The following is a 13,798-nucleotide window of genomic DNA, read 5'->3' as shown; positions in this document are numbered from 1 at the left end:
TTTTATTAGTAGCAGTCAATAATAAATTTCAATTAAACAGTAAATGACAATTCATTTATTATTTCACTATTGATTTCATTTAATACTTAGTATAAATTCTATTTAAAATTGGTACCAAAGATATCAAACGTCCATCGATTATTTGATTTTCATTAAAAAATTTAATTATATGGTTATTATATGAAATTATCGATATGTATTTTTGCAAATTTATAATTGACACATCTGTTAATTTGATAAGGTATCTAAAAATCATATTTTTCGTGGTCATTTTTTAAGGTGAAGTAAAAAAAAATACGTTAAGTTATATTGAAATTCAATTTTTATTGATATTAAATTTTCATATAATAGACTCACTTACAAAAATATTATTTTTCATGTAATCATTAAAAATGTGCGTGTTTCATAAATTTCTGGAGTCCATAAATAATTAGTATTTCAACACAGCTCTCAAACTAGAAAAAAAGTTTTTTATCATAAAAAATACTTAGAAAATTTTAATACAAAAACTTTTGCAACTTACCATTTTCCAGAATGCAACAACTCAAATCCTTCATTAATTTTCTCAAATGGCATTTCATGAGTAATAAATTCATCAAGCATGAGTTTTTTCTTCATGTATTCATCGACCAGCTTTGGTACACTGTCTTTAGATTTCCATCCTCCAAAAGCAGTACCTTTCCAAACACGTCCGGTCACTAATTGAAATGGCCGAGTACTTATTTCTTGTCCAGAAGCAGCTACACCGACAATCACTGAAGTTCCCCAGCCTTTGTGACACGCTTCTAATGCTTGACGCTGTAAACGAATATTTACATTTTTAATAATTTTATCATTTATCTCATATTACTAATTCAAGTCTATTTTTAATTCTTACCATTGTCTTAACATTTCCGACGCATTCGAAAGTATAATCCAGTCCTCCATCTGTTAATTCAATAAGGACATCTTGTATCGGGCGATCATGCTTGCTAGGATTGATAAATTCAGTACATCCAAAAATTTTTCCTACATTAATGTTAAAAATTATGATGATTCAAACTTTTTTAAACAAAAGTAGTTAAAAATTAAAGAAATGAAAAAAAAACCTTTCTCAAACTTGGATTCATCAATGTCAATGCCAATGACACGAGAAGCGCCAGCAGTCTTACACCCAAAAGCAGTAGCTAACCCGACGGCACCAAGACCCCAAATGGCACAGGTACTTCCTGACTCAACTTTTGCAGTATTTAAAGCAGCTCCATAACCAGTAGGGACTCCACAGCCTAGCAAACACACTTTTTCCAATGGCGCAGCAGGATCAACCTACATAAAAATAAAAATAAATCTAAACATTTATTTTTCTATGAACATTAATTATTTTTACAGTTTATGTATTCAGAAATGATTAAAAAAAATAATAATAATAAAGAAATTCTTTTTTAGAAGAATTTTATCCGAGTATTTACTGTCAAGATAAAATAAATTGAGTTAAAATGAAATTTCTCAAATATTTTGTCTTCATTAAATGATACTGAAATTAGCAGATATCTGAAAATTTTTGAAATTTTTATAACAAATCAATTATTATAAAAAAAAAATATTTTTTTTAATTTGCACTTGTAATTTTTTTTTAATTTCTACATGTGGAATTTTTTCGCTAAATTTTTTTCATTATATTTTAAATGTTACTAGAAATTTGAATAGCGCGCTACGCGCGCGCCAAAATTTTAACCAATAATGAATCGTGGCCCGTTTTTTGCGAGTTTCGACCTTTGACTAACTTCAAGACTTTCATCTATTTTGTAATATAGGATAAAAATTTTAAAAATTTTTAGATGTCTGTTAAACTTAGTATTATCTCAATTAAACTTAATTGTTTATGATACTGCTATTTTATTATGACTAGGGTTTTTAAACTTGTAATAAAATAATTAAAGATATTTACCTTTACCAAAGAAATGTCAGCAACAACAGTATACTCGGAAAATGTTGAACAACCCATAAAATGAGCTAGAGTTTTACCTTTGCAAGTAAATCTTGAAGTGCCATCAGGCATTAATCCTTTACCTTGTGTCAAACGAATTTTGCTGCATAAATTAGTTTTTGGAGATTTACAGAACTTGCAGTCTCTGCATTGAGGAATGTACAGTGGTACAACATGATCACCTAGAATTATTTAATATAAATAATTTATATCAAATATAAATAAATAAAACAGTTTCAATTATTATTTAAAGTTAAATGAAAATAGATTGATCACCTGCTTTGAATTCAGTGACACCTTCGCCAACACTTTCAACAATACCACTTCCTTCATGGCCAAGGATGCTTGGAAAAATTCCTTCTGGATCTGCTCCAGATAATGTATATGCGTCAGTATGACACAAGGCAACTGCTGTTACTTTAATACGAACTTCATGAGCTTTTGGTGGTGCGACCTCGATCTCTTCGAGTGATAATGGTTCTTTTTCTTTCCATGCAACTGCAGCACGGCATTTGATAACCTATTAACATTAAACATTCGTTGTATGTCAATAAATTATTAAAAATGAAGACATTCATTAACATTAAATTAAAAATGCAGCATTTGAAAATTTTCTAACCAATTCTATTTATTTATTCAAGTGATATATAAGTAAATAAGTAAAAAAAATTTTTACTTACTTTTCCAGCGGTGTCAGCCATAGTTGATAAGTTTTAAAATATAACGCAAATTACGTGTAAAATATTATTTAATTTTTTTTAAAGTAAATATTTAATACTACTGAATAAATGGTGACAATTGAAAAAAATTATACGTGTAACATTAATTTATTTTTTTTTTAAATCAATAGTCGAATAAAATTTTATTATTTATTCAACGAGAGTTCTTTTGATCACGGTGGTAACACTCAGATTAATTTGAATTAACAAAACTCTGATTGGATCAGAGTACTTATTTATATTATGAGATAATGAAACATTGCATCAATATTATAATAATTACATAAACAATTTTTTTTCTTTAAATTTTAAACATAAAAAAAATCAAAAGTATTTATTGTCAGTTATCTTTTATTATGAATTACAAATCAAATTACTGAGTATTATTTAAAAAGTTCTGGAACTTTATTCAAATATTTTTTTTTTATACATAATCAGTACAGCGTCTTAAAAAAATATAACAAAACAAACTGTATAAATAATAGTTTAATTATTATCTATGAAGTTTTTTCGATTTAAAAAACTTAAAATTAGGCAGCAGTTTAAATAAATGAATGCAATGTGCGACGATATATCCAACGAATGCACCGATAACACAAGGTATTGGCCATTCTTGCCAAGGTCTATCCCAATCTAATGGAATTACAATAGCACCACACCAAGTACCCACCAATGTACATTGAATATTCCTGTACATAGCTTGTGCGATAATATTATTACTGGGTACTTGTGCTCCTGTTAAAAGACACAACGCATTATCAACACCTAGCTGTAAACTTGGAGGAACGAAAGTCAATGCTGTTAAAATAAGAGCAAGCATTGAAGTTTCTTCATGGTGAGTCGTCAATGGTGCACCAAATAACACTATTGCAGCATAATAAACAATAAATAAAGTCACAGCAATAATTATAAACTTGATAGTGTCTTTAAAAAATTTAGACCAAGATTTTTTAGATTTGGAGGGTAATAGTTTAGCATCAATTCTATCGAAGCAGTAACGACTGTTATAAAATGATGAAAACAATAATTTCATTAATTCAGCGAACATTAATATTATTAATATTGGAATGAATTTGTATTTTCCCACGTTGTATAAAGTGTCATTGAACTTCAGCAAAATCAAAATAGACGGAAAATATATGCAGGTAAATAAACAGTAATACAATAACAGTCTTTGGTTCAACATCTTGATTTCTCTTCAGTCTTGAGTACTTTGTTGATTTGTCAATCTAAAAAAAATAAAATATAGTTTATTGATCATTTTTACAAGCTAAAAAAAACAACAATAAATATTGATATAATACTTTTCATTATTAATCGTCGTTTAAAAAGCTTTTAAATGAATGAATACTTGCGCAAAAATTTAATTAATCATTACTCTACCATGGTGAGTATCAATACTATTGACGAAAAAAAGTTATATTTAATAATCTATCGACTAATTTTAGTAATAATGATCACTGTCATTTATCTAATTGTTAAAGTACATACCGGAATCGTGTATATATATATATATAGTACTCTTGACATAATATATATCTATAGTATTCTTGATATAAGATCCTTGCTCGGGTCATCGTAAATCCGAAGATTTTACTACATGAAACGAAGAAAATCGAATCAAGTTCTTAAGGTTGCATTTGCATTGGACGCTCACACGCTTTGAGCGCTCACGCTTATAAGCACAAACTATTGGCGTTCGTGTAGACTTACGAACGCTTAGAATCAATCAGAAAATATCGTTCGTTTTGGACGATGTGGGCGTTAGTTTGTGTCAATATGGCGAATGGGGAAATGTTTATCAAATAGTAAATAATTTATTGGAAATAACCAACGATGATTTTGGTAATGATGATAGTGATAAATATGATATGATTGAAGACAGTGATAATGAAATGGAGTGGGAATATTGTAATATTTACTTAAATTTATTTTTTAAAAAAGAACCCATACCAAGGCTCCAAAATTTGTTGAAGAGATTATTCCAGCTTTTATTGATAAAGAATTTAAATCTCACTTTAGGTAATTGATAAAGTTTCAAATTTAATATCGTAGAAATGTTAAATTTTGTTCACTAATTTAAATTTGTGGATTAAATTATAAACAAATAAATGTTTCAACAATTCTAGGTTATGTTGATCAACATTTAATTTTACCTTTGATACTATTAAACCATCGTTAACAAGAAAAATTTCAGGATCTTCAATGATACCACCCGAAAAACAATTATTGATTACTATATGGAAAATAGCAACTCCAGACTCATATCGGTATAATGGGCTCGTTCAAGTTTAGTAAGTTCTTCGCTGGACTAAGCTTAGATTAGTATACCTTGCATTATTTTCTTATAGATATTCTTTAGAAAGCATTGTCACTTTTAGTTTTATGTACATGATCTGCTAAGATCTCCCAAGAGCTTAGTCACGAAGCCTATCTAGGCTTCGTGAGCTTAGTATATAAACTTGAACGAGCCCATTGTAATTCAATGTTTAGTTCACCATTACGTCTCTACGTAGATTCACTTCTTGGTTTCACGTGCAGACAAGTTCTGAGTCAAGCTTATAACATTCTACGCAGTACATTTATTCTGAATGATAAATTTAAAAATATTCCAGAATAACAGCGTATTGTTTTAATTCTATCCGAAGAACTTTTCTAATCCTGTAATTGGTAAATATTTCTATGATAATTAATTGGTTGTGTTTATAAAGTTTTTTTTAATTTATAGATTTATTTTTAAAAAAGTTGTTTCTTTTAAGGAAAAAAAGGTAAAAAAAATACTGATAATTAATTGCATTGATACCTTTTTTTTAAATTGTTACTCGTTAACTTTTTTTTTTTACTTTCGTTATCACAATAGAAATGTATTCATACGTAAAAAAATCCTGATAAATTCACGCAGCGTGGGTTTAAAGCTCTTTTTGTAATAAATAAATTATAGCAAAAAAAATTGACAAGTAGAAATTTAAAAAATTTTTTAATGCAATTCTTAAAAAATAATTTTTTGGAACAAATTTATGACATTAAAGTTAGCAGTCACTTGATAATTTTTAAATTTTATTTAACAAATAAATCTTTTCTAAAAAATTATTTTTAAAAATTTGCATTTATAATTTTTTAAAATTTCTACATGTTAATTTTTTTTTTTATTTTTTTTGCCATAATTTATTTGTTAAAAAAATTCTAAAAATTATTAAATATCTGCTAAATTAATTCTCATTTTTGTTTTTTTGTTAAAAAATAAATAAAAAATGATCAAGTGACAGATAACTTTAATGTCATCAATTTATTTGATAAAATAACTCACAACAATTGTCCCACTGCCTGTAAACTTCAATATTATAATTTTTCTCGATGATTCAAGGTGACTTATTAATTTTTTATTTATTAAATTAGTCTGTATCAATATCAGCATTTTTTTATCTCCAGATATTATTTTTGATCTAAGCATTATTATTATTATTATTATTATTATTATTATTATTATTATTATTATTATTGTGTTATTAAATGCTCAGGGGGGTTGTCCCCGGAGTCCGATTCTCCGAGGGCCCAGCCTGAGCTCCATCCATTACTGCTGGACCACTCCGCACAACAAGGCGGTTAGTGATCACAGCAGGCCAAAGTCATTTTCCTAAGTAGACGGAGGGAACCTAGTATGACAGCCTTCTGCATCCTGACCGCCAAGAATTCAGCTTTTGATGAGCAAGCTGGAACTCTGGCAAGTGAGGATACAAAAGACTGTTTCATCCCTCCGAGGACGCCAACAATCAGGACGACGAGCTTGACACGGTAACCTGGGTAAAGTTTGCCAATTTCAAACAGGAGATCCTGATATATCTGTCTTTTGTGCTCTTCTTTGGCTGAGATGTTGTATTCAGCCGGGGCCGAGAACTCAATGACATAAATGTCACGAGTAGCCTTGTCGAAGAGCACAATATCAGGTTTGTTGTGATCTATCCGCCGAGTTGTTGCAAACGGCATGTTCCAATAAATTTTGCAACTGTCATTCTCAACAACCTGGGGAATATCTCCTGGCAGATAAGGCAGCACTGGTGTCATATCAATACCGTAGTAATGACGAAGATAGTAGTACAGTACTCTCAGGGCAGCATTGTGACGCTGGATATATGCACCTCTCGCCAGCACAGGACATGCTGACAAAAGGTGCATGAGCGTCTCCGGGTGTTGTTTACACATCCTACATGACGTGTCCAGAAGCTGCACCTGGAGCACCTTGCTACGGTATTCTAGAGTGTTAATGACACCATCTTGGCAAGCAAATATGAACCCTTCAGTCTCGGACATCAGGCCAGCTGACTTTAAGAAGGAAAACGTCAGCTGGGTGGACAAGCCATGATCACGCACGTGTTTGAAGAACACGCTGTGCATGGACTTGTCCATCAGTTCGCCTAGGAGTAGTTTTTCCTCGGCGTTCCTGATGACGCTCTTGAATTCCTCCTTTCGGAGTTCCATAAGAGCGTTTATCTCTCCAAGACCAAGGGTTCTTGCTGCATATATAGCTGCCTTATACAAGAACGACCCCTTATGCGCATTCTCATGTTTATGAACAATTTGCATAAGAAAGTCATCCTCGTCTGCAGTGAAATTGACAACTTCGTGTGTTAAACCCAGGACCAAACGATCATGCAGCCGCTCCAAACTCTGCAGACCTCTCCCACCGATGGACCGGGAGAGGTATAATCTGGCGACTGATGAATTGGGGTGCATGCTCCGGTTCATGTTGATAGTCTTACGGGTTTTGATGTCGAGATCTCGCAGATCCTTTCGGGCCCATTTTAAGACACCGAAAGTGTATAGTAAGACTGGGACAGCGAGCATATTAGAAGCGGAGACTTTATTTTTACCGGAAAGTTCGGAGGACCAAATTTTCCGGAGTCTCCTAACATACTCGCTACGGAGAGTTGCTTGGACTTCGGAGACCGCATGCATGCGGTGCTCTTCCATTCCTAGATATCTATACAACTCTCCGGCGTCTAATTGTCTTAAAACGCTCCCATCTACCAACTCGACATCATCACCCGTAACAGAGCACTTACCCCTCGCCAGATGTACGACCGCACACTTGTCCAACCCAAAAGACATTCCGACATCCCGCGTGTACTCTGCTACGATGTTAAGAGCCGCCTGTAGATGATCTTCATCAGCACTATAAAGCTTCAGGTCATCCATATAAAGCAGATGGGTAATCGAGTATTTTCGATCACCCGGAGGCCCCACAGAGTACCCACGAGTTTTACGGAGAGCAACAGATATAGGCAGCAGTGAGATGCAAAACAGCAGAGGGCTTAAGGAATCACCTTGGAAGACCCCTCGTTTGTACTCTACAACTCCGGTTATGTGCAATGCGTTTCCACTTCCAATGTGAAAACGCGTTCGCCAGAGCTGCATTGTACGCCGAATGCATTCCACTATTTCAGGATTGACCCCCAGGCATTTGAGGAGATATAAAATCAACTCATGAGAAGTTGAGTCAAATGCCTTGCGATAGTCGATCCAGGCCATTGACAGGTTGCGTTGATAGTAGATCGCATCTTGTGTGACACATCGATCAACTATCAAGTTCTCTTTGCATCCTGACAGGCCTCTTTTGCTGCCACGCTGTTCATATATCTGTTGCCATACAGGTTCTATCTCCTGCAAAATACGGTTGTTTAAAATTTTTGTAAAAATTTTATAAACCGCATTCAAGCAGGTGATAGGCCTGTAATTCTTTGGGTCAGACAAGCCACCTTTTACTGGTATCAGTACGGTTCGCCCTTCCACGAGCCAGTCTGGAATCGGTTCGTCAGCTCTAATGTACGATGTAAATATACGGGCCAGATGGAGGTGGGTAGAAGTAAACTTCTTCCACCAAAAGACATTTATGCCATCTGGTCCCGGAGCAGCCCAATTTTTGCTTCCATTTAGAGCTGAACGAACTTCATTCACACTGACTGCAGGGCTCTCTTCATCAGCATTCTGTCTACGGTGTTCCCGACAGAATGCTTTAAAGTCGTGCAGAGCTGGAGTATTGGCGTTCACGTTTGGTTGATCTCCATACAACTCAGTCCAAAAAGCTTCCACCCGCTCAGGTGTTGGATAATTCCCGGTAACATCGGTCTTTGGTGTCAGAAAGCGTGAAGGGCTGGATCGAAACAACGAGTTGTCGACCAACCGCTTCAGCCTTTTCTCTAGTGACTTTTTGGCAGTCACTAGAGCCCGCAATTTATTGAGAGACTCTTCCTTGATGACAAGAAGAGTACTCTTATTCAGTGTGTGATGACGCCACCGAAGATCAGCAGCAATGCGCCGAATTCGGGGCGTGTATGCTCTTTGAGTTGTTTCAAACTCAATCACACACTGAATGCGGGAGACCTGTTTCCGGGATCTGTCAATTTTGAGTCCAAGTTGTGAGATGCGCTGTCTCAACCTTGCCTCGATCGAGAGACAATGTCTCTCTCTCGGAAAAGCCGAAACTGCTGCACCATACACAACCTGGCTCACAGTGAGCAGGGTGGAATCCTCCAGGATGTTTGCACGGAGATCTTCATTTACCGCTTCTAGCTGTTGTTGGGTGTAAGTTATCTTTTTAGATATACTTACTTGCCGTCCTATAAAGGGATTGTTGTCATCCAAGGAGGAACGGCGTCGCTCTTGGTGTAATTGCGCCGGAAAGGAAAGTCTATTAGACTGCCTTCTATCCGGCACAAGCGATCTTCTATTACGCCGAAGATAAGCGGCATAATTACGCAGGTGTTTAGGCGTAAAATGCTCTAGCTCAGGATGCATATCACTCCAAAGAGTGTGCATCCGGGCCATATAACCGCTCACCCCCGGCTCGCTACGTTGGTAGCACACCAAGAGGTCGACTCGTAGTTCCTCCGTCCACTTAAAGTAAGTCCTTAAAGCGCCAGGGTCGTCATCGTTCATCGGGTCCGGCCTGCTCCTCCCACCTGATGAATGGTCCTCATCCGAAAAGGACCGGTTGTAGGGAGCACTTCTGAGATTACGTCTTGTTGTAACTCAGTATTTCAATGCAGTGGGTAGTTGGCCCACTGCATCGGCTACGTCGTTCGCCTACAGACCTGGTGTTATGGTCTGCGTTTCCCGCGATGCGCCGCTTGGAGGCCACGTAGCAAGCACCGCCCACGTAGCAAGCACCGCTTATTATTATTATTATTATTATTATTATTATTATTATTATTATTATTACTATTGTTACTATTACGTTATTTCTGTGTTGAAAAGGATTGATAATAAACCTGTAGTGTTCAATTTAAAGTGAATAATTATAACAGCTTAATTTTACAGAGCCATGTCAAATCCAGATCACCAGATGGTTTCTGAACCGCACCAGTCTGCAGACGAACTTAGTAAGAAATAGATTATTTTTATTTTTCCAATACATTATACGACTTTTTAAAATATTTATTAAATACTTATTAATTAATTATTGAACTTTTTCTAGTGGCTAAGTATGGTATACGTCGTACATGTCACTGCGATATGTCTAATGAAATGGTCAAACTTTTAGACCAGGAAATCCAACGTTTTGACGAAAAATCTAGAGCCTTTTGGCTCCGTCACTCTAATTGTCATTCTATCGACAAATTTAAATTGATGGAACTAATGATTCATGATCTAGGAAAATTTGATACTAAGGTCACTCAGCCAGAAGATAATCTTTGTTGGAATTCTCCGATTCTTTATCAAAGTATTATCGATCATCAGAGTTTGAACAATTAACTCGATTATTTTTATAATTCATATATTCATATAATGTTATTTGGATAACAATACTAAAGAAAATGAACTAGTTGATCTATTTTCAATGTAATTATAATTTATATGCATTAATTACTATTATTGATTTTTTATTTCACTACGAAATTCTTTTTATTATCGAGATGCAATGTTGATTTTAAATTTAATTATTGTAACAACTTAATTTTACAGTGCCGCGTCAAAACCAGGAAATAACCAGATGGTTTCTAAACCGCGCCAGTCTTTTGAGGAATTTAGTAAGAAAAAATAATTTTTATTTTTCTATTACTACATACAACTTTTTGAAATATTTATTATTTAATTACTAATTTATCATTGAACTTTTTTTAGTGGCTGAGAATGTCATAAAACCTACATGTCATTGCGATAAGTGTAATGTCATGACATTACATGATCAAACTTTTAGATGAGAAAATCAAACAATTTAACAGAAAATCTAGAGCCTATAATCACCGCCACTATTACCGTGAGGTTATTGACATACCTAATGTGTTGGGGCGATTGAAACATGATGAAGGAAAATTCGAAAATAATGTCACTAAGCCAGGAGATAATCCATGTTTGAATACTCCTCATATTAATGACAGTTTTGTTAAATATGAGACTTTCAACAATTATATCGACTATTTGGAAAAGAATGCTGAAGAAAATAAAATAGCTGATCCAACTTCAATGTAATTATAATTTATATGCATTAACTACTATTATTAATTTGTTATTTCACTACAGAATTTTCTTTGTAATCGAGAGATGCAATGTTTATTTTAAATTAAATAATTTGATAACTTAATTTTACAGCGCCACGTCAAAGCCAGAAAATCAATTGGTGGACTGTACACTGCGATGGGATCCTGAGGATTTTAGTAAGAATAAAATAATTATTATTTTTTTATAACATTTTACAACTTTTTGAATATTTATTATTTATTTACTAATTCATAATTGAACTTTTTCTAGTGGATGAAAATTACAGAAGGGTTACAGGTCATTGCGATAAGTGTAATGTCATGACCAAACTTTTAAATGAGAAAATCAAACGATGTAACGAAAAATCTAAAGCTTACAATCGCCGCTACCATAATCGTGATATTGTCGACAAACATAATATGTGGGAGCGGTCGAAAAATAATCTGGGAAAATTTGAGAATAAAATCACTGATTTAGGAAATATTTCTTGTCTTAATACTCATGATATTTATGCTGATCCTGTTGAATATGAGACTTTAAACAATTACATCGACTATTTGGAAAAGTATGCTGAAGAAAATAAAATAGTTGATCCATCTTCAATGTAATTATAATTTATATGCATTAACTACTATTATTGATTTGTTATTTCACTACAGAATATCTTTATAATCGAGAGATGCAATGTTTATTTTGATTTTAATAACTTAACAACTTAATTTTACAGTGCCACATCAAAGTCAGAAAATCACATGATGGGTTACAATCCGCAATGGGCTTCCGAGAAATTAGGTAAGAAAAAAATAATTTTTATTTGCTCTATCTCTAGATACATAATTAAGAAATGACTTTGTATTTTGTAAACTATTGACATTTTTAAAGATATAAGCTCATTCCGATGTTACACTCATTAAGATCTTTTATTTTAGTACCCACATCAATTTTTCATATATTTAATATATTTATATATAAGAGTATATGAAAAATATATCAAAATGCATGTGGGTACTCAAATGAAACCTCTTCATGAGTGTAACATCGGGATGAGCTTATATCTCTAAAAACATCAATAGTTAAGAAAGTACAGTGTAATTTAACACAAGTCATTATTTAATAAAGCAAAATTTTATTTATTTATAATTCACAAGTCACGGCAGTCACGCAATGACTGCACGGTTGCTAGTATTTATTATTTATTTACTAATTTATCGTTGTACTTTTTCTAGTGCCTGGATATTACATGAACTCTCAATGTCAATGCGATGAGTGTAGCATCATGCGCAAACTTTTAAGGTAGTACGGTTATGAAAGCAATATTTCAAGAAATCCTCGAAACTTTGAATATAAGTCATTAAATACATAATACATATGCTGTTAAAATTTGAAGACGATTTACCACACCAAGCTCGAGATAATTGCAATTGAAAATGACATTTTTGTACATGTAACATAGGAGAAGCGTGGGAAAATGACAGTATTTTTAATTTTTTCCATCGAAAGAATTTCAAGACTTTATCAAAAAACTAGTAGATTGAAGAACATGTTGTTTCGAACAAGTAAAAAAAAAATGACAATTTTTTACCATGTAGTTTTCGAGATTAATTAAAATCAATTTCACTTTTAGAGGATTATTTTTAGGAGAGGGGGTACAAAAAACAGCCGCTAGTCACTGAAACCGTAGTGTGTGTGTATATGTATAGAGAATATAGTAGTGACGAGTACAGTAACGTTAAAAAATCTTAACCTACAACCTTAGCTCTGTCGATACGTATAACATGGATAGCGAGTCAAAATTTTTGATCTGGATTGTCGCGGAGGTACTACCTTAAATGAGAAAATCGAGCGTTTTAACGAAAAATCTAGAGCCTACAATCACCGCCGCAATTACCCTGAAGATATTGTCGACATAACTAATGTGTCGTTCCGATTGATATTTGATCAAGGAAAATTCGACAATAAGGTCACTGATTTAGGAGATAATCCTTGTTTGAATACTCCTCGTATTTATGCTCGTCTTGTTAAAATTGAGACTTACAACAATTATATCGACTATTTGGAAAAGTATGCTGAAGAAAATAAAATAGTTGATCCGATTTCAATGTAATAATAATTAATTAGTTTTTAAAAACTTTTGTACGTTTTCACTTTTTCTATGGATTTACGGATGGTTGCAAGGAGCTTCGACTCCATGGCAAGTAGGGTAAAAGCCCCAATAGATGATCACGTACCAGTATATGATCACTCCATGTATTTGTATATCTATATTCACAAATATAGGTATACAAATACAAGGAGTGATCATATACTGGTACATGATCATCTATTAGGGCTTTTACCTTAAAATAAATAAATAATAATAACAATAAATAATAGCTTTTTTTTTATCCCATTTTTATTTTACATTAAATTTTGGAAACGTCAATTTTTCAATTTTCTTCTTTGAGGTAGTAAAAAATAAACAACTAATAATAAATTCAAACATTTAATTTTAGATTAAAAAAAATTAATAAGTGAGATTTAGTAATTTATTAAATTTTAAGAATTTTTTTAACAAATAAATTATGACAAAAAAATAGTTGTAGAAATGAAAAAGAAATTAAAAATACCATTTTTTAAAAATAATTTTTCAGAATAAATT

General features: G+C 33.0%; 3 protein-coding genes across 6 annotated transcripts; 1 reads left to right on the top strand and 2 right to left on the bottom strand.

Moving 5' to 3' along the window:
- Nucleotides 1-304: 304 nt before the first annotated feature.
- LOC123266733 (alcohol dehydrogenase class-3) lies at nucleotides 305-2,758 on the bottom strand. The gene is made up of 7 exons (XM_044731133.1): nucleotides 2,647-2,758; nucleotides 2,243-2,486; nucleotides 1,928-2,148; nucleotides 1,089-1,305; nucleotides 878-1,008; nucleotides 524-798; nucleotides 305-455 (listed from the first exon to the last, which is right to left on the bottom strand). The coding sequence occupies exons 1-7, from the start codon at nucleotides 2,665-2,667 to the stop codon at nucleotides 431-433; spliced, it is 1,134 nt and encodes a 377-aa protein (XP_044587068.1). The 5' UTR covers nucleotides 2,668-2,758; the 3' UTR covers nucleotides 305-430.
- Nucleotides 2,759-3,153: 395 nt separating this feature from the next.
- Nucleotides 3,154-4,272, bottom strand: LOC123263978 (glycosylphosphatidylinositol anchor biosynthesis protein 11). Of its 4 annotated transcripts, none has more exons than XM_044727039.1 (2): nucleotides 4,177-4,272; nucleotides 3,154-3,914 (listed from the first exon to the last, which is right to left on the bottom strand). In XM_044727039.1, the coding sequence occupies exon 2, from the start codon at nucleotides 3,869-3,871 to the stop codon at nucleotides 3,179-3,181; it is 693 nt and encodes a 230-aa protein (XP_044582974.1). In that variant the 5' UTR covers nucleotides 3,872-3,914; nucleotides 4,177-4,272; the 3' UTR covers nucleotides 3,154-3,178. The 4 variants fall into 4 exon arrangements, with proteins under 4 accessions (XP_044582974.1, XP_044582959.1, XP_044582968.1 ...); XM_044727024.1 differs by having other exon boundaries at nucleotides 3,990-4,232; XM_044727033.1 differs by having other exon boundaries at nucleotides 4,037-4,232.
- A 98-nt stretch (nucleotides 4,273-4,370) lies between these two features.
- Nucleotides 4,371-12,713, top strand: LOC123263969. Its single transcript, XM_044727017.1, has 11 exons — nucleotides 4,371-4,707; nucleotides 4,815-4,979; nucleotides 5,067-5,355; nucleotides 10,000-10,061; nucleotides 10,157-10,521; nucleotides 10,645-10,709; nucleotides 10,804-11,147; nucleotides 11,272-11,336; nucleotides 11,431-11,764; nucleotides 11,888-11,952; nucleotides 12,387-12,713. Exons 7-11 carry the CDS (start codon nucleotides 10,864-10,866, stop codon nucleotides 12,455-12,457), a joined length of 819 nt encoding a protein of 272 aa, XP_044582952.1. The 5' UTR covers nucleotides 4,371-4,707; nucleotides 4,815-4,979; nucleotides 5,067-5,355; nucleotides 10,000-10,061; nucleotides 10,157-10,521; nucleotides 10,645-10,709; nucleotides 10,804-10,863; the 3' UTR covers nucleotides 12,458-12,713.
- The last annotated feature ends 1,085 nt before the right edge of the window (nucleotides 12,714-13,798 follow it).

This window comes from Cotesia glomerata, linkage group LG1, assembly GCF_020080835.1.
Source record: "Cotesia glomerata isolate CgM1 linkage group LG1, MPM_Cglom_v2.3, whole genome shotgun sequence".
Taxonomy (NCBI): domain Eukaryota; kingdom Metazoa; phylum Arthropoda; class Insecta; order Hymenoptera; family Braconidae; genus Cotesia; species Cotesia glomerata.
The sequence above is the reverse complement of the archived record's forward strand: the minus strand, read 5'-3'. Positions and strand labels throughout refer to the sequence as shown.

What these genes read in the sequence shown, in the direction of transcription:
- LOC123266733 (XM_044731133.1), bottom strand. Translation starts at nt 2,667, where the DNA reads ATGGCTGACACCGCTGGAAAA. An exon ending in TGTCACTGAATTCAAAGCAG is followed by an intron (nt 2,149 to 2,242) that starts GTGATCAATCTA and finishes AAATAATTCTAG; the next exon opens with GTGATCATGTTGTACCACTG. An exon ending in TCGGAAATGTTAAGACAATG is followed by an intron (nt 799 to 877) that starts GTAAGAATTAAA and finishes ATTCGTTTACAG; the next exon opens with CGTCAAGCATTAGAAGCGTG.
- LOC123263969 (XM_044727017.1), top strand. Translation starts at nt 10,864, where the DNA reads ATGATCAAACTTTTAGATGAGAAAATCAAACAATTTAACAGAAAATCT. An exon ending in ATAGCTGATCCAACTTCAAT is followed by an intron (nt 11,148 to 11,271) that starts GTAATTATAATT and finishes TTAATTTTACAG; the next exon opens with CGCCACGTCAAAGCCAGAAA. An exon ending in ATAGTTGATCCATCTTCAAT is followed by an intron (nt 11,765 to 11,887) that starts GTAATTATAATT and finishes TTAATTTTACAG; the next exon opens with TGCCACATCAAAGTCAGAAA.
- LOC123263978 (XM_044727039.1), bottom strand. Translation starts at nt 3,871, where the DNA reads ATGTTGAACCAAAGACTGTTATTGTATTACTGTTTATTTACCTGCATA.